Here is a 20983-nt window from a genome sequence, read left to right as displayed (position 1 = left end):
TCAACCACAGAAGCTGATGCAAGTGGATCGTGCAAGTTTAATTAATGATGGGAGCTTGACACCCAGTGCCCACATCAGAGAAGCCAGAAGGGAGGTGAAGCAAAGAGGGTTCTGGAACACTGAGCTGCCCATTGCCAGGGACCACTGTCTCCCCAGCCCAGCTCACCCCCTGGGGCTGTGAGTGCCCTTCTGCTAATCCCCAAGGCCACCTGTCTCTGGATCATGCTCTGTGTTTCCTGGCCACAGTCTGGTCTGGGATGCCTGTTTGGGTGAAAGGAAAATTTCCACTCAGAGAGGGGATGGAAGTCTGTTTTCTGGGTAGTGATGCTGGTACCTTGGAGGTATGTGGGGCTTGCTCTCAGAGGTGGTTGTCTCCAAGTGCCCTCTCTCCCTTATCCCCCGTGCCTTATCCTCCCAGGCACGCTGTCCTTGGCACCGCCCCCTGCCTGTCTGCTCATCCTTGAGAGCCCAGGAAACACTCTAAAAGCCATCTGCTGCTTCCTCTGAGGCCTCCTTTGGATCTGACACTTGGTGACTAGAGTACCCCACATCGCAGGCAGGAGAAGGGTGAACCCTCTGAGCTGATGCAGTGCCCAGGCATGGGATGGCACAGGGCAGTGTGTGTGTGTGAGACTAGACTTGGCTGGGACACCCTTCTCCTGGGTGGCTGATGCTCCTGATGTGAGCTGTGTCACCAGCAGTGACATTGATTCATTTTCCCACAAGAGGCTGGGGGGTGGGGTGGTGCTTGCTGGACCCGCCAGCCCTGCCCAGCACAGCCGTGACCACGGTCAGCACACGCGTGGCCGTGAGGTGGGCGGGGGCGACTGAGCCGCCTCCGCTCTGGGTCTTTGTCTCCTCACCAGCTGACTTTTTAGGGACGATGAGGAAGCTTGAGTGTTTCTCATCACAGTGAGTAATACTGTTATTGACTTCTTTAAAATGTTAATTTTTGATTTTTAAACTTTCTTTTAAAGAGGCTCCGTGGGGGCCTGGGAGGCGGCTTATTTCACTCCCCAAAGAGTAGGGTGTGCTGGCGGGCTGCCCCATGGACTCTCCCTGGAGGGCGGAGGGAGGGTCGTCCTCAGCTACTTGCTGCAAGCGGTGAGGGTCACAGACTCAAAGGAAGAGCAGAGGTCGGCTGGGAGAGGTGGAGGGAGGCAGGCGGGGTTCAGCGGTCTCTCTGTGGCCCATTGTCCTTTGCCCCCCTTCCCCGAGTCTGTGTTGGGCGGGCTGGCTTGGTGCCAAGTGCTGGATAGGGTAGGAATGGGCCCTAGACTGGGGGTGGGAAGGCAGCCGGGGCCCAGCCAGGGCCAAACCCTGACCCTGGCCTTCCTTGTGCTTCTTTTGAGGATCCACTCCAAGGAGCACTTCAAGGAGAAGTACGCCGTGGATGATGTCCAATACACAGACGAGGTCAGTAGTGGCGACCACTCCCCCTGCCGCAGCCTGGCTTGACATCGCGGGACAGCATGGTCCAGCCACCAGCTCCCTTAGCAGTGCCGGAAGCGTCTGGTACCTGGGAGGTGGCTGCTGAGCTGCTCGGAGGAGGCTATCTCTCAGGCTCGGCTGGGCCTTCACGTGTCAGGAGGCCCTCTCGCAGGCCCTCATCAGCTGCAGATGCTGCTGTCAGAAAAGCCCCAGGCTGCGAGAGGCCTGTGGTGTGGGATGGACTTGGAGGTGCCCTGGCTATACTTTTATTTATTTATTGGCTGTGTCACACAGTTTGCGGGATCTTAGTTTCCCAACTAAGGATGGAACCCGGGTCACGGCAGTGAAAGCGTGGAATCCTCACCACTAGGCCACCAGGGAACTCCCTGCAGCTTTAATCTTTTCCCACTGTGCTTGGCCAGTAGTGTGTGGCCAGGATAGGGATGCAGCTGTCCTCCCGGGGCTCTGAGTCTGTCCGCAGTCCAGGCAGTCGGAAGGGGCTGCCCCTGACTCCGGGGCTCTGAGTCTGTCCGCAGTCCAGGCAGTCGGAAGGGGCTGCCCCTGACTTGCACTGCTGTCAGAGCAGGGGGAGACGCCCATGCTTAGATCCTCTCCTTTGGTGAGTGTGCCCCTCCTGCCTTTGTAAACCGCATTGTAACATTATTGCCCTTTGGGACCTTGACCTTCTGGGTCTCTTGGGCGTGAAACCTGGAGGTGGGCAGCCTGGGCCTGGCCCTGGGGCTCAGCCCACCGACTCAGAGCCTCCCAGCCACTATCTGATGGTTTTGCTTCTATGACCAGGGGGTGGGCAGTGGCGGGAAGAGGGTGAACTCAGCTCCACTTACCCTGTGATTTCTGGGGAGAAGCAGAACTGGCCTCTAGATGAGGTAAAACAGAAGAGGTCTCGAGTGTCAGGACAGGAAAGCCTATAATGATGGTCTAGGATTACAGCCCCACAGACCAGCTCATTCTGAGTCTGTTTAGGAAGCAGAATCTTAAGTGAAGGCGTCAGTGGAGTTGAGAGCAGGGAGCTTTCTGCAGGCCCCCCCGTCATCTGTGTCATCGGCTTTGTTGTGCCTGTTATTGCTGTGGATCTTACTGGAAACGAGGGCTCCTGGGGACTGGGAGACAGGTGCTTCACTTTGGGGTAGCACCTGCAGGTTCCAGGAACCTCAGTAGCTCACACGGATTCCCTCCTCCCTCTGCCTTGTGCTGTGGGGGCCAGAGTCTCACCCTGATTAGAGGAGGAGGCCAAGGCTCCAAGCAGTGAAGGGCTTCATCCACAGCCCCACCAGTGTGGAGTACTAGACTTGGATGTGACCTCAGAGCCTGTGGACCCCAGAGGCGCACCCTCCACCCCTGCCTGTGCCCTGTCAGAAGTGATCGGGTGCTGCTGGACATGCCTGTAGAGCTGACAAGGCTCCCAAGTGCTTTGGATTTTCTGTGGCTTGAATTGGAGCCCAACCAAAGTACAGATGCCTGAGCTGGGAGGCACTTGAGGTGCCTGGGGCTGCTCCATCACGGACCGTGACAGGAAGCCCTTTGTGTTGGGCCGGTTCTATGAGGCTCGGCTCGATCTAGCCCTCAGACAGCCTTGGCCATCTGCACAAATCATAGACAGGAAGCCGCTGACACTTGTCTCCTCTGCAAGAAGGCAGGAAGCCCCCACCCCAGGCCATGTCACTCGATACCACACGCAGGTGGCTGATGTAGCAGACCTGGCTGCCTAGTTCCCTCCTCGTACAGGTGATTCTGAGTTTAATTGTTGAGAAGGTCGACTGAACGGTGGCTCCCCTGAGAGGGTAGGGCTTAGGAAAACCTTGAGAGGGGCTAGGCATTGCCGTCAAGGTGCAGTGCAGAGGCTGTGTGCCTGGTGATGGGAGCTGGCCTGGCAGAGGGCAAGTCTTGTGTCCTCTTTTGTGGCACCAGACAGGTGTTGCCAAGGTCACTGACTCAGATACAAGAGACCTTGGTGGCAGCCACAGCCAAGGCAGTGGCTGATACCTCCCATCTCCCCACCTCAGTGGGTAAAGGCATCGGGAGTGGTGTGCCCCCGATTGCTCTGTGGGACTGCTGGCCCCAGGTTACCAGATACCCCAGTTGTTCATGAGTAGGTGCACATCCATGTTGTTTGTGGTCATTCCCCACATTTAAATTTTGGGAACAATTTGACAATTTTAAATGCATTGCTGCATTGAAAAACCATCGTGCAGCCCTGTTTCAGACTGCCATGAAGAGCTTTGCTTTTTGCACAGTGAACCCAGCTTCCTGGAACAATAGGAGCTTGTTTTGACAGCACTGGTCAAGGATCATCCAGCTCCCTTTTCTGGATCGTCACCCTTGAAGAGTGGCCAGCAGGCCTGGTGGAAGCCTTGGGTGCGAGGGTGCAAGAGGGAAGCCTCTGACTGTCCCCAGGGACGGATCCTTGTCCACAGGGCTCTGAAGCATTCTGTGTTTGCTGTCCACCTCAACCTGCCGGAGAGGCCAGGCTACCTGGGAAACAGGTGCTGTGGCATGAAGCAAGGCAGGGGTGTTTAACAGCACTGGTTTGTGAGAGCTGGTGGGTCTCCAGTGACCGCTGCTCCATGGAAACGAGGCCCTGTGTGGCCGGAGCTGTGTCATCCTGTACGTGGAGTTGCATTTCCCGCTGGTGACGCATAGCTGCCTCCCGTCACCTTAATTTCAGAGGCGTGGAATCAGGGTGTGCCGATGAGAGTGTAGCAATAATGGGTCTCCACAGGGAAGGGCGGATGCAACTGCCCAGCTTGGGGAGGTTTCGCAGCCGCAGAAGTAAGCAGAGCCCACTCAAGAGGTTGTGATCGATAAAAGACGCTGTCCTGCCAGGACCATCAGACGCCTGGCCCGCCACGTCAGACCTCCTCCATCCGTCTGCTCCTTCTCCTCCATTATTCCCCACCAGCACATCCTGAGTCGTAGCTGAGAAGAAAACCAGCAGCCAGCACATTTGTCATCCTCCCCTCTCCCAAGGACAATAGCGCCTACAATCCCCAAGTGCCTGCTCGCACTCTGGCTCTGCTGCAGCAATTGACAGACCCGCTCCACGCTGATGAATGTAGACCCTTCAGTCGCCGTAACAACACACCCAGGGCCGACAAGCACGGCTCCGGTTCCTTCTAATGAGCCGCCCCCTCCTCAAGGAGGGCCTGGGGAGTGTCAGTGACTCAGCGTGCTGTGGTGCGTGCAGCTCCGGGGCCGGGCTTCAGTCATTCTCAGAGCAGTTACTGAGCAAACAAGGAGGGCCTGGGGAGATGGAGCATCGGTGGGAGGGTGGTTGGTACACATCTGGGGCTCATCAAAACCTTGACAAAGTGTGGGGCTTGTCAGACAGCAGTTACCCTAAATCAATTTTTTTTAAGAAAGCCATTTTTTAAAGGTAATTTATTTTAAAGAAATAAAGACTCTATACCAGGGATGTCCATCGTCATGATTTATAATAATCATTAGGAATAATGTAAGTGCCCACAGAGGAATGAGTAAATAAACTATGCCAGCTCTGTTAAGAGACTAGGACATGGCGCAACTCTGTGCTCTGCTGTCTTTTAACTGGTGAACCTGGGCAGATGAAGTCTTAAGGTTTTTATTTTATTTTACTGTTTATTTTGGGGCTTCCCAGGTGGCTCAGTGGTAAAGCATCCACGTGTCAATGCAAGAGATGTGGGAAGAGATGCGGAAAGAGATGTGGGTTTGATCCTGGGGTCGGGAAGATCCCTGCAGAAGGAAATGGCAACCCACTCAAGTATCCTTGCCTGGGAAATCCCAGAGGAGCCTGGCGGGCTACAGTCCATGGGGTCACAGAGTCGGAGTCTACTGAGCAACTGAGCATGTGTGCACACAGTGTTTCTTTATTTGGCTGCATCAGATCTTGGTTGCAGCACACAGGATCCTCACCGCGTCATGCAGAGTTCACTGCGGTGCACGGACCCTCTGGTTGTGGTGCGAGGGCCCTGGAGTACGCAGGCCCAGTAGTTATGGCGCGTGGGCTTGTTGCTCTGCGGCATGTGGGATCTTAGTTTCCTGACCAGGGATTGAGCCCACATCCCCTGCATTTCAAGGCAGGTTCTGGGGCCACCAGGAAGTCCCCCTGAAGCTTTTTCACTGGTGAAACCTGAATTTGCAGCACTAGTTTCACGGGAGGTTACATGAGATGAGTCTGCAGTGACTGACGCAGGCCATGATCAAGGTCTCCCTGGACGTTTACCATCCCCCTCAGTAGTGACTGGTAAAAATGGCATGCTTGAAGAATATTTAATGACAGGAAATAAACGAAGCGCGTAACTTCATATGATCCAAATGTCATTACAGATCTGTTTTTATGTGCATAGGTAAAAAGTCTCAGGGGATGGTTTTGTAGGTGTATTTTATCTTTTTTATAGTTTTCAGTATCTTCCAGGTTTTCTCTGGGAGCCTCTCAGTATTAAAAAGCATGTATATTACATATGTCAAAGCTTATCAAAACATGAGCTTCAAATAATGTGCAGCATAGAATATGTCAGTGATGGCTCCATAATGCAGTTGAAACAACAAACAAATCCCTCTAACTCTCACCCTGTGTCAGAGTGTCAGAGTTTAGGGTGGGAGCATGGGGAGGGGGCTCAAATACAGTGGGAGCTGCCGTGGCCAAGATGCAGAGTGGACTGAGGGGTGGAGCCAGGAGAGGAAGCAGGTGGTCTCACCAGAGTGGCAGGCACCCTTGGATGTCATGGCAGATGCAGTGTGATGGGCATGTTGCCAGGGGAATGAGGGCTGTTAGGGGGCAGTAGAGGAGGGAGTGAACCAACCTGCCTGGGAGAGGGCAGGGACCCAAGTCTTGAGTACAAATTGAGGAAGCAGCTGAGATGGGGAAAAGTGTGCCAGGCAGTGGTGAGAGCCCAGGCACAGGCACAGCGGTGAGATGGGGATGAGCCTATGTGGCAGGGATGGGGATGGGCTTGTTCAAGGGGGTTGGTTAGGAAGCAGCCAGCAATCAAGGGCCTGAGTGGGCCATGGGAGGGATGGAGAGCAAGGATGTGGGGTCGGGAGTGGCTGAGTCCATGTGGTCAAGGGGATGAATGGGGGCTGGGAGGCGGGTGTCCACCCAGAGGACCAGAGCCGGGTGGGGCCATTGCCTAAGAGCTGGCTGGAATGGGTCTTTTGCAAGGGACCAGGCAGATGAACAGAGGTGCTGCCCTTGGCGGGCGGGTGGGTCTGGCTGTTTGGAGCTGGGGTCCATGTGGATCCCGGAGGCTGGGCAGCACATGGGGAAGCATGCCAGGTTTAAGCTTGAATCCCTCTCTGCCCCGATAGCTCTGTGGCTTTCTGAAGTCCCTTATTCTCTGTAAGTTTCCTGTTTGAAGGATGTGCTTGATCAGCGTGAGCTGTCAGGCCTGAATAACCCTGGTACGTCACCTCCATCAGGCTTCATGCAGTGGCACTAAAGTGGATGTTTTCTTTCTGACCTTTCAGATCGCCAGTGTTCTGACATCTCGGAGCCCCTCTGTGCTCCTCACTCTGGTAAGTGGCTGGTGTTCAAGGACCAGGCAGAGTCTGTGTATGGAGAGGGGCTTTGGGGAGCCGGTTGACTCTGCAGAGGTCAGGGCCTTGGGGTGGGATGGAAAACTGAGAGCAGCAGTCACTGGTGATCAGTAGTGACACCTCAGTCTGGATTACTAATTGTGTCCAGGATCACACCCTCCCTTCTTCAGTCGCCTTGGGCTGCGTCCTGTCCTGAGGCCACTGTGGACGAGGCACCGTGCATATTCCAAGAGTTAAAACCGGACTAGAGGATGTAGTTGGGTCAGGTTGAGCTCTCGGGGTTTGTTTATCAATTTTCTTCCACCCTGTGTCTCCCTCATTGTTGATAGAATTTGGGAAAACACACGCTTTGCATCAGCCCATGAAGGTGCTGGGCTGTGTGGCGTCAGATTTTGGACCGGGGGCGCTGAATGACAGAGGACCTGCAGCAGCCTGGGGCTGGCAGAGGTGCACAGTGCCCCTCAGCGGGGCGAGGGATGCTGGGGCTGTGAAAGGCTCCGAGAAGAAGCCTGCCTTCATACGCTTCTTCAGCTTGGGGAGCTTCCATTATGAAGAGTGTACAGAAAGTGACCCTTCTCTCCTTTGTTAATTGATTTTTACAGGAATAGTTTTTTCTAGGTTATTTTTGTTAGCACTTCACATGGTCTCTTTTTTTCCACCTGCTGTTTTGATGGCTGAGAAGAAAAGTTAAGATTGTGGTCACAGGGGGTCCAGTGTGTTTTATTTGGGGGGACGCAATCAGACATCCACCTGAAGGTCTTGAGGAAGAATTAAAGGGAGATTTAAAAGGCCTGGCCTCTCTGGGGACAGCATGTTTTCCTCTGAGTCTTTTGTTTTCTCTCCTTCCCCGTTTGAGTTCTACTTGGAGTCTCCTTACAATTCAGGAAAGGAGAGGAATGTAGCAGAGTCCCTGCATCACCGGGTCAGGTCACACCGGCATCTCTGGCAGGGTCAGATTTGACAGTGTTCTTGGGACACTGTCCGTGAGGAGCGTGTGTGCACACACGTGTGCAAGGGAGATGGGCCAGGCCTGGAGGCGGGGGCCTGTGGTCGGTGGTGGTCCCAGGCAGCCTGAGCCAGGGTCAGCAAAGTGCTTGGACTGAGGAGACCTTGGTTTCCTCTGCTTTTCAAGCTACAGCTAAGAAGGGGGGTTGCCCTTCTGCTGGGGCCTGGCCTTTCAGGAAGGGATGGGTTGGCTGGGCCAGAGTGGGGGCTCCCGGTCCTTACCCAGTCCCACAAGGCCCCGTGTGGCAGTTCTATGCTCTCACTCTCCGTCTCTCTCCCCAGCGTGGCGTCAACACCGACAGCGGCAGCATCTGCAGGGAGGCCTCCTTCGAGGGCATCAGCAAGTGAGTCCTGGGGCCCCGGGAACATCAGCTCACATCTTCCCCCGCAGGCCTGACCCAGTCTATTTATATAAACTAGACACAAAGCACACAAGCAGGGGACTTCCCTCGGCGGTCCATTGGTTAAGACTCCCTACTTCCTATGCAGAGGGCGTGGGTTCTATCCCTGATCAGGGAGCTAGATCCCACATGCCGCAGAGCATGGCCAAAAAGTTAAAAAGAAAACCCAAAAACCAGAAGGATGTTTATAGAAAGGGGCTCAATTTGGTACTTTTGAGGAAATGCTTAGAAAAAAAATTTGCTTACATTCAGTTCAAGTTTGACTTTAAGGACCGACACTACTTCCCCATGAAGCTCCATCATCAAAGCATCAGCGACCGAGTGCTTAGGGAGCCCTGGCCGCTGGGCACACTCAGGGGGCTGTGCACACTCAGGGGGCCGAGTGCACGCAGTGGGCGGCTGTTTTCCCTCCAGGTACCTGCTCTCAGCCCCCTCCCCTCACTCCTGGCCGATGAACCTCTCCCAGTCTGGCCCACAGGTTTCTCCTGTGCCCCCTGCTTCCCCAGTCCTGGGCAGGGGCCCCTGCCTTTCCTGCCCTCACTCCCCAGCATAGCCCCAGGCGGGGCCCTGGAGCCCTGCTCCCCCCTTTAGGGCTCTACACACAGGAGGGCAGATGTTGGGCACAGAGCACAGTATCTCGCCTGTTTTGCCACCCTCACACTCTGTCCCCCAAAGAATGTGGCCAGCCAGCCACCCTTGTGTCTCTGGGCTGGCTGCTGACCGGCCCCGGCACGGGGGTATCTGTGGGGCCCCAGGCTGCAGCAAGTGAGCCCTTGAGGAGAGCACCTACCGCTCGGGGCTGCCGAGTGTGGCCGGCTCGCTGGCCTGTTCCTCCGGCCCCAGCCCCTCCCGCACCTCCCGTGCTCTGCACCAGGGCGGCCCCTGTCGTCCTTTGGTGGACCGCGGCGGTGGCAGAGGAGGCGCCTTATAACTATGTATGAGCCCGAGCCTTGGGAGTTTGTGCATGTGTGTGATGTCGGGTGATTAGCAGGGATTATGAGCTCATAAATATGTATCACTTCCCCCAATGATAAGAGCGGTGGGGTCGGGGGAGCGAGTATCAGGTTTGCTGCTTTTCATTGCACGAATCTCCGCATCCTCTCGGGAGTTCCCCAGAGCGGCCTTCCTCCCACACCAGCAGGTGATTAGCCCAGCTCGTTGAGATGCTGGCCATGGAGCCGCCGTCTCTTCCCCGGGCCCTTGAGAGGGTAGTGCGGGTGCAGCCAGCTGCTTCCCGTCCCAAGCCTCTCCTGGTCCCCCAGCACCGCCCGATGCCAGAGCTCCCGTGCCCTGTTCACCTGCCTCTGCCAGCACCATGGAATGTCTCTGGTCCCGCGGGCTGGCCCCTCTGGTCTCAGCGTGGGTCGCCACCTCATGGGGGGGCCCCAAGCTGGGAGGAGGGAGGGCTTGCTACGTGATGAAATGAGACCCCGCTCATCCAGAGCCTGGCTTGGAGCCAGTGCTTAGTAAACAGTTACCCATGAGCAAACCCCCATCATGCCCCAGTGCCTCTACAAGCCTCAGTTTCCCCAGCTGTGTAGTGGGCCAGTGGACTTCACGATCTCCGATGACAAGATTCCCTGATGTCAGTGAGCTGTCGGACTTCTCGGCTGTGGGGTCTTTGCTTGCCCAGCCCCCAAGCCAAGGTCTCTGTTGTGGAGAATGCCTCCTTAGCATCCTGGGCACAGGTGGTAAGGCTGGAGTGGCTCCTGGCTATTCCCTAAAGTTTTCTAGGGGGAGAGGCAGGGGACCCTAGTGACATCATCACTGTCAGTGAGCAATGAAAGCTGAGGCCCCCTCCCCACTCCCCCTGGGAGGATTCCCGCTGTGGACCAACCCCTCCCTCCATGGAGTAGACCCAGCCTCTGTTCCCTGCTGCCCCCGGAGTCCCCACGGTCCCTGCCAAGAGCCCAGAGGAGCCTGTGCTTGGCCAACACCCCACCCCACTGTGGGACGCTTTTTGGAGAGCCAGGGCCTGCCTTATCTTTGCACACGCTCTCAGGCACTAGGTGGGCCCTCTCCAACCCATGGTCCAGTCCAGACAGGCTGGCTACGGGCTGCTCCCCAGGCCCCTCACTGCTGGGCTGAGTGCCACCCCCACGCTGGGGGGATTCATTTCCATGCCCACGTGGCAGCAGAGTTCTCTGACTTGGCTGCAGGTGAGAGCCCTCCCTGTCTTGGGGTCCCCAGGCCCACCTACAGTGCTCACCCCTCTCCTGTCACCTCATAACTCCCTCTGGGCCCAACACCCCATTGTGGCACCCTCATGTAGCTCTGCCCTCGGGGTTGCTCCGTTTGGGTACCCTCACCCCGCACGCCGTGGTCACTGACCTCGGGTCCCCTGCCAGTGCCTTCCCTGTGGAAAAGTCACGTTCATCTTCCTGGGGTCTGGGTGCAGTCCAGCCACTGCCAGCACTCTAGTCCCGCCATCTCTCGGACCCTGTTGCCGGGCTGGAGGGGCCCTTGTCCTCCAAAGCCACTGGGCTCAGTGACCGAGTTCACCTGCCTGCTGCGAGCCTCTCCAGCTGTTTTCGGGGATAATAATAGCCTGTTTCCTAAGCAAGATGAATCTTGCTGTCGTCCCAGTTTCCAGTACTAAGCTGCTTCTATCTTCGGTCACTTCTCACCGCCCTAATGAAGCGGCTCATTCCTGGAATTTTGTTTTTAACCATTTTGAACTTCTCTGCAAACCCTCCTACCTTAGATCCTTATTTGACCTCTGGCAGAAGTTCAGGATCTGGCCTCTCAATTTGTCCTAATGGGCCACCCCCTGCCACCTTGATTCCTTGACTTGGGGTAGGAGGGAGCTTGTGGCAGAACAATGGCCTCACCTGTCCACCCATGCCCACCCTCCTGCCCTGGTCTAGCCGAGTGGTCAGCCTGGGACCTTGTCTCCAGGTGTGGCTCCTCAGGGTTGGCTGCCTCGGGCTTGTCACCTTGTCGGGGTGGGGGGGTGGGGATGTGGGTTTGATTCTGGGAGCCTTTAGGCCTCCCTCAGCCTTCCCAGGTCAGGGCCAGGCCTCCTCGGCCCACAGCAGGGTTTGTGCCAGAAATCACAGTGGTGGCTTTGGCAGAGGACTGGGAGCAGGGAGGCAGAGGTGGGCTGGGGGTGGTAGACATGTGCTGGGATCTCCCCATGGCCTGGGGCCTCTGGACTCATCAAGGGGTTACCCTCTGCTTCTGGGACACTCCCCACCCTCATGGGCTCTGGTGGGCTTTGTTTTTTTTTTTTTAACATAATTATGACATGCTCGTGTAGAGAGCTCTTAACGCATAGAGGCGAAAGCAAGGTGGGGCTCTGTCCTTCCTGGGGAGGAGGGAGTGCTGTACTGGGCTGAAGCTGGACTCCGGCCCAGGCCACAGCTCCCACGAAGGTGTAGGAGAAGCAGGCCCCGCGGGGGTTCTGGACACAGGATAGGGTCCAGCGTTCATTGCCAGGTGTTGGCGAGGGCAGGGCGAAGGCTGGTCTGTGGAGAGGACAGCCCCGCAGTAAACACGGCTTGTTCCCGTGGGTTGCACGTACCACCGTGGGCTACCGTAGTGGATTTCTGCACCCTGGGCACCAAGGCAGACATGATAAGTCTCTGTTAGCAATCTGAGAGGGTAGACTTGATTTTCCTGAGAAACAGACAGACCCCAGCTATGAAGGGAACGAGATTGTCTGTGGGGGCCACCTTCCTGGCCGGAGACTGTTCCTCCCGAGGCAGGCAGGCTGCCTGGGAGCCTCGGGCGGGGGCCAGAGTACAGAGCGCTTTGTTTCATGCCATTGTCTGACAAAGAAATATGGTCGATATTTTATATCAGCTGGTAGTTCAGGATAAGCATATTTCTTATCTTTTGGCATTTACTTAAATTGCCTTGCGTACTTGAAGACAATCGGTTACAAATTAATTCCATTTAAATAAGTGGTTAAATATGAAATTGCTGAATTTGGGGGTTATTAATGCAGGAATATTAATGTTCAGAGATGTGAATTTTTAAACCCAAGAAATAGAAGGACATTATTAAAACTTGACAGTTACAATAAAATGCCAGTCTGTGATGTGGGGACCAGCGGCTTTCTGGTTCCTGTTAACTTATGTATCAAGGTAACAGTTCAGATTGAGGTTCTGATTATGGCTCATGGAATTTCTGTGAGTCTCCTGAAGAGACAAGAGCCCGTCCCAGCCCCCAGAGCTGGTGGAGTGGGAGGCCTGTTCGGGGCCTGCTCTCCATCCTCAAGTTGGAAACTGTAGGGAGGAGTCTGGGGGCTGGGGCAGGGCTGACTGGGCCCACACTGCTCACTTTGCATCATCCAGCCCACAGGTGGAGCCCACCAGGGAGGTATCCTCTGCTTCTAGGGTACTCCTCACCCTCATGGACTCTGGTGGACTTTTTTTTTTTTAACATAATAATTACATGTTCTTTCTAGAAAGGTCTAACTAGCACAGAGGCAAAAGCAAGGAGCGTTCCAATTTCATGACCCTGAGTTAAAAATTGATATTGTAGTAAATATCTTTTGGACTCTTAAGTGTGTGTCTGAGTGTTTCTCTGAGTGTTTTTGTGTCTGAGTGTGCCTGTGTGTGAATCTGCATATTTCTGTATGTGTGTATATTTGGATGTGGACCTTTGTTAGTTTAAGTGTATGCCTTTGTGTGTCTGTGTGTGTTTGTCCGTGTCTGTGAATATACATCTGTGTGTGTGTCTGCGTGTGCCTCTTTCCTAAGCAAATGTCTGCCTGTGTGTGTCTGTGTGTTTGCATCTGGGTCTTTGTGCTGGGTCACCTTGCTGTTCGTGTGTGTGTGTGAGCATGTGTGTATGTGTATGTATGTTTTGTGATGTGAGATTTTATTGGCATGTTTGGCTTTTGAAGAGATGGGCCATTGCTTTTCCCAGCATCAAAGTGACATTTGGCAGAATGGGAGACAGAGTCTCTATTGCCGTCTTTATTTATGTCATCTGCTTCTCTGTTCTTCACTCTGCGCCACATTGGCTGTCTGTGGTCGCTTTGATATTTCACAAGTAGGGCTTGATTCTACAACATTTTGCTTGACTTCTCAGGAAGTAGTCTTATTTTTCTAGTTAGGGATCCTGAAAGCTTTGATACTGTGGACACCTCTCAGCCTGCTAGCGCCTCCTTCTCTCTCCTCTCCCCTTTCCCTTCTTCAGCCAGGAGTGGGGGTACTAGCTACACAACGGAGGCATTAGATAGGTGCTTTCCAACGCCCGACACTGAGGCCCTGGAGGATTTCTGATTGGTCACAATCCTGTACGCCCTGCGTGCAATCTCCTGGCTTGAGATGGAGCAGGACTCAGAATCCCGAGGGTCGAAGGCCGGCCAAGGCTTCTCTGCTGAGGCCCATACGTTGTGCTGGGCTACATTGCACTTCCCCCGCTGTCTCACTGACAGCTTGAGCTCTGAGTCATATGTGACACCAGTGTCAGGGATTTGCCCCAACCTGATCTTTTTGTTTCTTGGGTTCCCTTTCCAATTATGTTCATTTTACCAAAGAACAACTTGGTTTTTCTCAGTTACGTGTTTGCTTTCTATTTCATTGATTTTTGCTTTGAAAAGTTTCTAATCTCTTTACATTTTGTTTGTTCTTTCTCTAGCTTCTTGAGAAAGAAGAAGGCATTTCTGGGATAGAAGTTTAGATCACTGGTTTTCAATTTTCTTTTCTACTATCTACATTTAGAGCTTTAAATTTTCCTCTAAGCACTGCTTTAGCTGCAGTTCACCAGTTATGATATTTCATGTTTTTATTTTCTAATTTTATTATTATCTCTTCTTTGAAGAGTGGATATTTAGAAGTTTATTGCTTAATTCTCGATTTTGGATTTTATATTTTTCTTTCTGTTACTGATTTCTAGTTTAATTCTATTGTAATCAGTAATGTTCTCTGTATTTCAGCCCTTTGAAATTTATTGAAACTTTCTATATATGTTCATTATGATAAGTGTTTCATGTGTACTTAAAGAGAGCATAGTCTGCAGCATGTAGGCTGTAATGTTCTGTATATGTCAATGAAGTTAAGTTGATTAATATATTGTTCATATCTTCTGCGTCTTTACTGATTTCTCTGTTTGCTTGTACTGTCCTCAGAAGAGGTAATGTGAAAATCTCAAACTATTCTTGTTGATTTATCTGTTTCCATTTCTGTTCTGACATTTTTTATAAATCAGTTTTATTAGAATAAAATTTGTATGTAATAAAATTAATTATGTATATAGTCAGTACGTTTTTAAAAACAGCTTTGTCAGGACATAATTCGTATACCTTCCAGGTGACTCACTTAAACTATACAATTAAATGCTTTTATATGTTTATAGATTTGTGCAATCATCATCACAGTCAACTTTAGAATATTTTCATCATCCATAAAGAAACCCTATATCCATTAGCAATGATTCCCTTGCCCACCACTAATCTACTTTATGTCTTTGTAGATTTGCCTACTTTAGCATTTGATATAAATGGAATCCTGCAATACATGGCCTTCTATGTCTGGCTTCATTCACTTCCTGTTTTCAGAATTCATCCATATTGTAGCATGAATCAGTACTCTGCTCATTTTTATGGCTGAAAAATACTCCAGTCTCTGGATGTATTGGTTTCTGTTTGCATAATATGTCTTTTCCTATCCTTCCACTTTCATCATGTGTCTGAGTCTAAAGTATCTCTTTAGAGCATGTAGTTGAGTTATTTTTTGCATCTGTTCTGTCAATCCTTGTCTTCTAATTAGAAATTTTAATCCATTTACATCTAAATTACTAATAAGGAAGACCTTTTTTTATGCCATTTTGTTTCTAGTTTTGTGTGTCATATATTGTTTTTATTTCTCAGTTTCTCCATTACTCTCATTCTTTGTGTTTGAGGTTTTCGCAGTGTTGAGTTTTGGTTCCTTTTTTATTTTGCTTTCTGTCTATTTTATTTATTTTCTCAGCGGTTACCCAGAGGATTACAAATGATCTCTTAAACTTATAATAATATAGTTTGCATTAATAGCAGCTGGTTTCACTAGTACACAAGAATTATGCTGACTTCCTTTGTGCCGTCACTGCATACAGACTGCATCTTTATCATCTTGTGGTGATCTACACAGGTTTATAATTATCGCTTTATGCAACTGTCTTTTAAATCAGATAGGAGAAAACTAGGACTTACAAACAAACAATGCATTTACCCTTTCTATACTTACCTATGTGATTAACTTTACCCCTGCCTTTTTTCTTCTCATATGGATCCTAGATACTCTCCAGTAACTCCTTTCACTACAGTCTGAAAAATCCCTTTTGATATTTCTTGTAGGCTAGATCTTCTAGTTATGACTTCTCTGAGTCTTCATTTATCTGGAACTGTTTTTAATTTCTCTCATTTCTGAAGCATAGCTTTGCTGGATATGGAATCTTGATTGACAGATTTTTTTTTTTCCCTCTGTATTCTGTCTTCTGGCCCCCGTAGTTTCTGATGAGAAATCAGCCATTAATCTTACTACTGAAGATCCTTTGTATGTGATAAATTTATTTTCTCTTACTGCTTTTAAGATTTTCTTTTGACAATGTGATTATATGTCTGGGTGTGGGTCTCTTTGAGTTTATCCTACTTGGAATTCATTAAGCATTATGGAAATTAACACTGGTGTTTTTCATTAAATTGGGAGAGTTTTTGGCTATGATATTTTCAAATATTCTGCTTCACTATCACTCTCCTTTTCTTCTGGGACTTCTATTATGTATATGTTGATATACTTGATGGAAGCGGCTATGCTACCTGTCTGTGAGGGTGGAAGATTGTGTTTTGCAGCCAAGCAGCTTGTTCTCCAACTGACTGCACTTGGAGAACACAGTCTGAGCTGCCAAGTCTGCTGCAGGAAGTGAGCAGCAGGCCTTCTGTTGTCCAGAGAGTCACGAAGTTAAAGTTCTCTTGATCAGATCTTCTCTCCGTATGTCTTTTATTTATTTACTTATGGCTGTGGTGAGTCTCCATGGCTGCATAGACTTTTCTCTAGCTGTGGCTCGCGGGAGCTACTTTCCGATTGTGGGGCACGGACTCCTCATTACGGTGGCCTCTCTTATTGCAGAGCATGCGCTCTAGGACACTTAGGCTCAGTAGTTGTGGCTCCCGGGCTCTAGAGCATAGGTTTAATAGTCGTGACACACGGCTTAGTTGCTCCGAAGGATGTGGGATCTTCCTGTATCAGGGATGAAACCTGTGTCTCCTGCATTGGCAGGCGGATTCTTTACCACTGAGCCACCAGGGAAGCCCTCTTGATATGTCTCGAATTAAGTATTTCTTGCTGGGAGATGAATAGACCATTGAACTAATGGACTTGTTTTCTCTCTCTAGGTTCAATGTCAACAATACCATTCTTCATCCAGAGATCGTGGAGTGGTGAGTATGGCTTGTGGCTGTTTGTTGTGCTCAGCCCAGGAAGGGGAGAGACCCCGCTGTTCCCACCCACCCTGTCTCAGGGAGCCCCTTAGACAAGCTGGTCCCTAGAAACTCTTCTCTCAGCCTCTTCTGTTTTGTTCTTTTTGTCAGTTGGTCTATTTTTCCAGAAGGGCACAAGTCACTCGAATGTCAATTATATTTCTCCCTTTCTTTATTTATAACTTTTTTTTAAAAAAATTTTACCATAAAGGAGCCAAACTTACATAGCTCAGTTGAAGTCAATAGTGAAAGGAATAAAAATAAACATCATACATAATTCCATTACCCAAAAGGTAAACATGTTTTCCTTATGTCATGCGTATGTCTTGACTCGTTGGCCTCCTTTTTATGTGTCTTATGTTGCCCACTTTATCCCCTGGCTGGTACTGGTAGTCCCTACCTGCCGTGTTCTTTCTGTGGGGTCACAGCGGGGCGAGGTGCCTCCACTTGGGTCCCAGAAGAGACCCTTCAACTCTGATTGCTGCCAGTTTTCCTAAGCCATCGAGTTGCTCTTGGATGGCACTAAAATGTGTGTTATTTGTCATATGGCTGCACTTATTGTGAAGGTAGGAGAGAGGAGAGGCAGTGCCTTTGCCACGTCACCCCCTGACTTCGAGGCGTGTGGGTGCCTCACATCTGACCCTAGGGCCATTCGTCAAGTTCACCATCTGGTTGGGAGACCTCGCTCATCTGGTCTTGGGGCCTGGGAACACTGTGGCCTGAGGGTGAGCACGGGTCAGCTCATGAGGTTGGGGGCAGTGTAGAGAGGGGGAGAAGGAGAGCGTGATCCAGGCCAAGGGGCCACTTGTTGAAAGGCTGGAGATGAGAAAGCTTGGTGGCTCCGTGTGGCCAGCCTAGGGCCACACACTGTGGAAATGGCCCCTCAGAGAGAGGGGCAAGGGCCGGGCGGCCCGTGCTGTCTGCCCAGACTTTGTCTTGAGACAGTAGAACCAGGAGAGTGGTGGGATCAGGTTTGCATTTTTTTAAGTCGTGGGGCAGGAATGGGAGCTGCCAGTTAGGAGGCTGCTGCAGGGTCCAGGTGGCTGCTGGGGAGCGGGGGATAGGTGGCAGAGTTGAGAGGAAAGGGCAGGCAAGCAGAACGCTCCTGAGAGGAGCCGGCCTTGATGCCCGAGTGAAGGGCACAGTTGAAGGTGACTCTGGGTTTTTGTCCTAATTAGCTCTGGGTATTGTGTCACTGAGAGGGTGCCGGTGCTGTGGCAATTGAGGGACTTGTTTGTGGTGTGTTGAGTTTGAGGCAGGTGCCGGTGGGAGAGAGGTTGAGCCAGAGGTGAAAATCTGAGGGCTGTCGACTGGCATCGGTACCAACCCTTGGGGGAGCTGGGGGCGGGTGGGCCAGCAGCTCTGTCGGCAGCCCTGGCCCAGTGCCCGGCCCGGCCGCACACTTGGAGCATGAGGGCCTTTGTCCTGCCAGTTCACAGCCACCTCTTCTAGTTTTCTTTTTATTTTTAAAATATTTATGTATTTCTTTGGCAGCGCCGGGTCTTAGTTGCAGCAGGCGGGATCTTCCTTACGGCATGTGGCATCTTTAGTTTCAGCATGCAGGAGCTGTTGCAGCATGCGAACTCTCAGTTGCAGCCCGTGGGACCAAGTTCCCTGACTGGGACTTGAACCCAGGCCGGCTGCATGGGGAGCACAGAGTCTTAGCCAGTGGGCCACCAGAGAAGTCCCCCATCTCTTCTTGTTTTTATGAAGTAACATGCCCGGCCCTTCTGTAACCCGCAGCTGGTAGAAGAATAAATCCTGGATGCCCAGGAACCGTGTCCACTCCTCCACATGACATCCCCCACAGCTGCTGACACTCCGGATGCTTTGGAGGCCAGGGCTGGGTTGTGCACCTCACATCTCCCGAGGGACAAGTCATTAGTTTGTAATTTTGGAACAAGCGCACTTTAATTCTAGTGACATTTCCACTGCTCTGAGGTAGATCCTGCACTGATAAACTACTTCCTGGTCTTATTAAAGCCTTCAGCAGAGAGGACTTACTTGGCATTTGATGGCCATGGAACTATTTTAGAAATGTCACACCATGCTTACGGCCTCAGGGGTGTGTTTAGCAGCGTGGGTTCCGGCCTCTGTAGTGACTGCGGTCATTCTTGGCAGGCTCTTTGGGAGTCACCACCCTCGCCCTCCTCTCTGGTTACTGACGGAAGGACTCTGGGTGGGATGGCTGGTAGGCCCCTCATTTACAGGAGAGACTGGCCTTCCGTGGTGTTAAATTATGGCTCATTGATGTGTCTTCGGGCCCTGTGTCCTGGCTGCTTTTACCACCCTCTTTCTCTCGGCTCCATGGAGAGAAGTTACCTGCGTTGATGGAAAAAGTGTCCAGTCAGGTATATCCAAATTCTATCCCCAGCCACCCCCTATATGCCCCCTTGCCCCCTGGGAAGTCACTTAACTTTTGTGAGCCTCAGCTTCTTCATCTGTAAAATGGGGATGTAATGCCTGACTCACAGCATGGATGTGAAGATGCATGCTGCCTAACAATTACCACAGACCGAGTGGCTTATAAGCAACCAAAGTTTATTTCCCCCAGTTCTGAAGACTGGGAGGTTCAAGGCCAAGGCACGGACCCACTGTGGTTCACAGACGGCATCTTCATGTTGTGTCCCCAAGTGGCAGAAGGGGTAAAGGAGTCCTCTAGGGTGTCTTAAGGGTGCTAAGCCCCATTCGTGAGGGTTCCACCCTCATGACCTAAAGCACCCCGCAAAGGTGCTACCCCCAAATACCATCACATTGGAGATAGGTTTCAACCTATAAATTTGAGGGGAACACAGCATTTAGTGTATAACACACCACACCTCAGTTTCCTCCACTGCAAAGTAGATGCGGTCTCCCTTGGTGAATGGCTCAAAGACTGAGGGCAGAAGTCAAATGACAACACATCCTAATAACAACGGCAGTCGCTTTTTTGGGGCTGCACTGGGTCCTCAGGGCAGCCCACAGGCTCTGTAGTTGTGTGGCACCCGGCCTTAGCTGCCTCCCAGCGAGTGGGGATTATGGCTTCCCAGGTGACACAGTGATAAAGAATCTGTCTGCCAATGCAGGAGATGCAGGTTCAGCCTCTGATTTGGGAGGATCCTGTGGAGGAGGAAGTGGCAACCCACTCCAGCATTCTTGCCTGGGAAACCCCATGGACAGAGGAGCCTGGTGGGCTACAGTCCATAGGGTTGCACAGAGCCAGACACGACTGAGCAACTGAACACGCACATGTGGGATCTTAGCTCCCCAACCAGGGAGTGAGCCCACGTCCGACGCGTTGGAAGGTGAATTCCTAACCCCTGGACCACCAGCTGGCACCTTTTGAGGCTTCCTGTGTGCCACCCCTCACCTCATTTGAAGAGACATTTTATTTGTGTTATAAGGTAGGATTCTGATCATCCCCATGCTGCAGGTGGGCAGACTGAGGCACAGGGAAGTGATTTGCCCAAGAAAAAGCCGGGAGCTAAGCCCAGGCCAGTGGCTCCAGGCTCAGATGCCGCCCCATGTGGCTCTGAGGAGCCTCTTGTGGTGTGCGGGTGCTGCCTGAGTGTCAGCCACTATCAGCTGGTTCATTCTTCGCCACCCAACCTGCTCAGAGCCCCTGGAATAGATCTCATGTGAGGCCAGGGTAAGGTGGGGTGGAAGAACCACACCGTGCCACCCACACGCACCCCAGCTCCTAGGTGGCAGCTGGCCTGGGGATTTGGGATCCTTTCCAGAGCCAGTCTGATTTGGAGGCCTCTCCTAGCACAGGAGAAGCTTCCCTTCCCTTTGGGTGTCATTCATTTCCTTTCTGTGACTGCTTTTATTGTTTTCCATTCACTCGAGCAGTACCTTTTTGATTTCTTGTAAATTCCACTGTAATCATACTCTTCTTCCCCCACAAACACGAGATCATAACTGATCATTTCTTTCCTTGCGCTGGGTATTACAGTGGGAACATGGAGGTCAAAAGTTGAAACTTAATAAGAGCAGACGTCTCACTTCCATAATTTAGGCTGTGGTTCTACTTTCCTGTTCGGCGGATGATTAAATTGATCTGAAGGTGGATGAGGAAATAAAAGGAGATGCCTCTGTGCTGTCTAATAGCTCCGTGCTGTGGGTTTCAGTTCAGCACCTCTGGAAGCGTCACAAAAGAGCAAGCATGTCAGCCATCGTCACGCACCTTCTCGGGTTTTAAGTGATACCACGCTAGCTTGAGTCC

At 51.7% G+C, this 20983-nt stretch overlaps 1 protein-coding gene across 2 annotated transcripts in view; it reads left to right on the top strand.

The window, feature by feature from the left end:
• The window catches only part of PEPD (peptidase D), a 119864-nt gene that overhangs the window by 16721 nt on the left and 82160 nt on the right, over positions 1-20983 (top strand). For both annotated transcript variants that reach the window (XM_010814804.4, NM_001080318.2), the window contains exons 4-7: positions 1353-1416; positions 6895-6942; positions 8251-8312; positions 16696-16740. In XM_010814804.4, the coding sequence (XP_010813106.1) occupies positions 1353-1416; positions 6895-6942; positions 8251-8312; positions 16696-16740 (219 nt within the window). The remainder of the gene's footprint in view (positions 1-1352; positions 1417-6894; positions 6943-8250; positions 8313-16695; positions 16741-20983) is intronic.

Source organism: Bos taurus, chromosome 18 (genome assembly GCF_002263795.3).
Source record: "Bos taurus isolate L1 Dominette 01449 registration number 42190680 breed Hereford chromosome 18, ARS-UCD2.0, whole genome shotgun sequence".
Classification (NCBI taxonomy): Eukaryota; Metazoa; Chordata; class Mammalia; order Artiodactyla; family Bovidae; genus Bos; species Bos taurus.
Note: the sequence above shows the minus strand (reverse complement) of the source record. Positions and strands in the feature narration are given on the sequence as shown.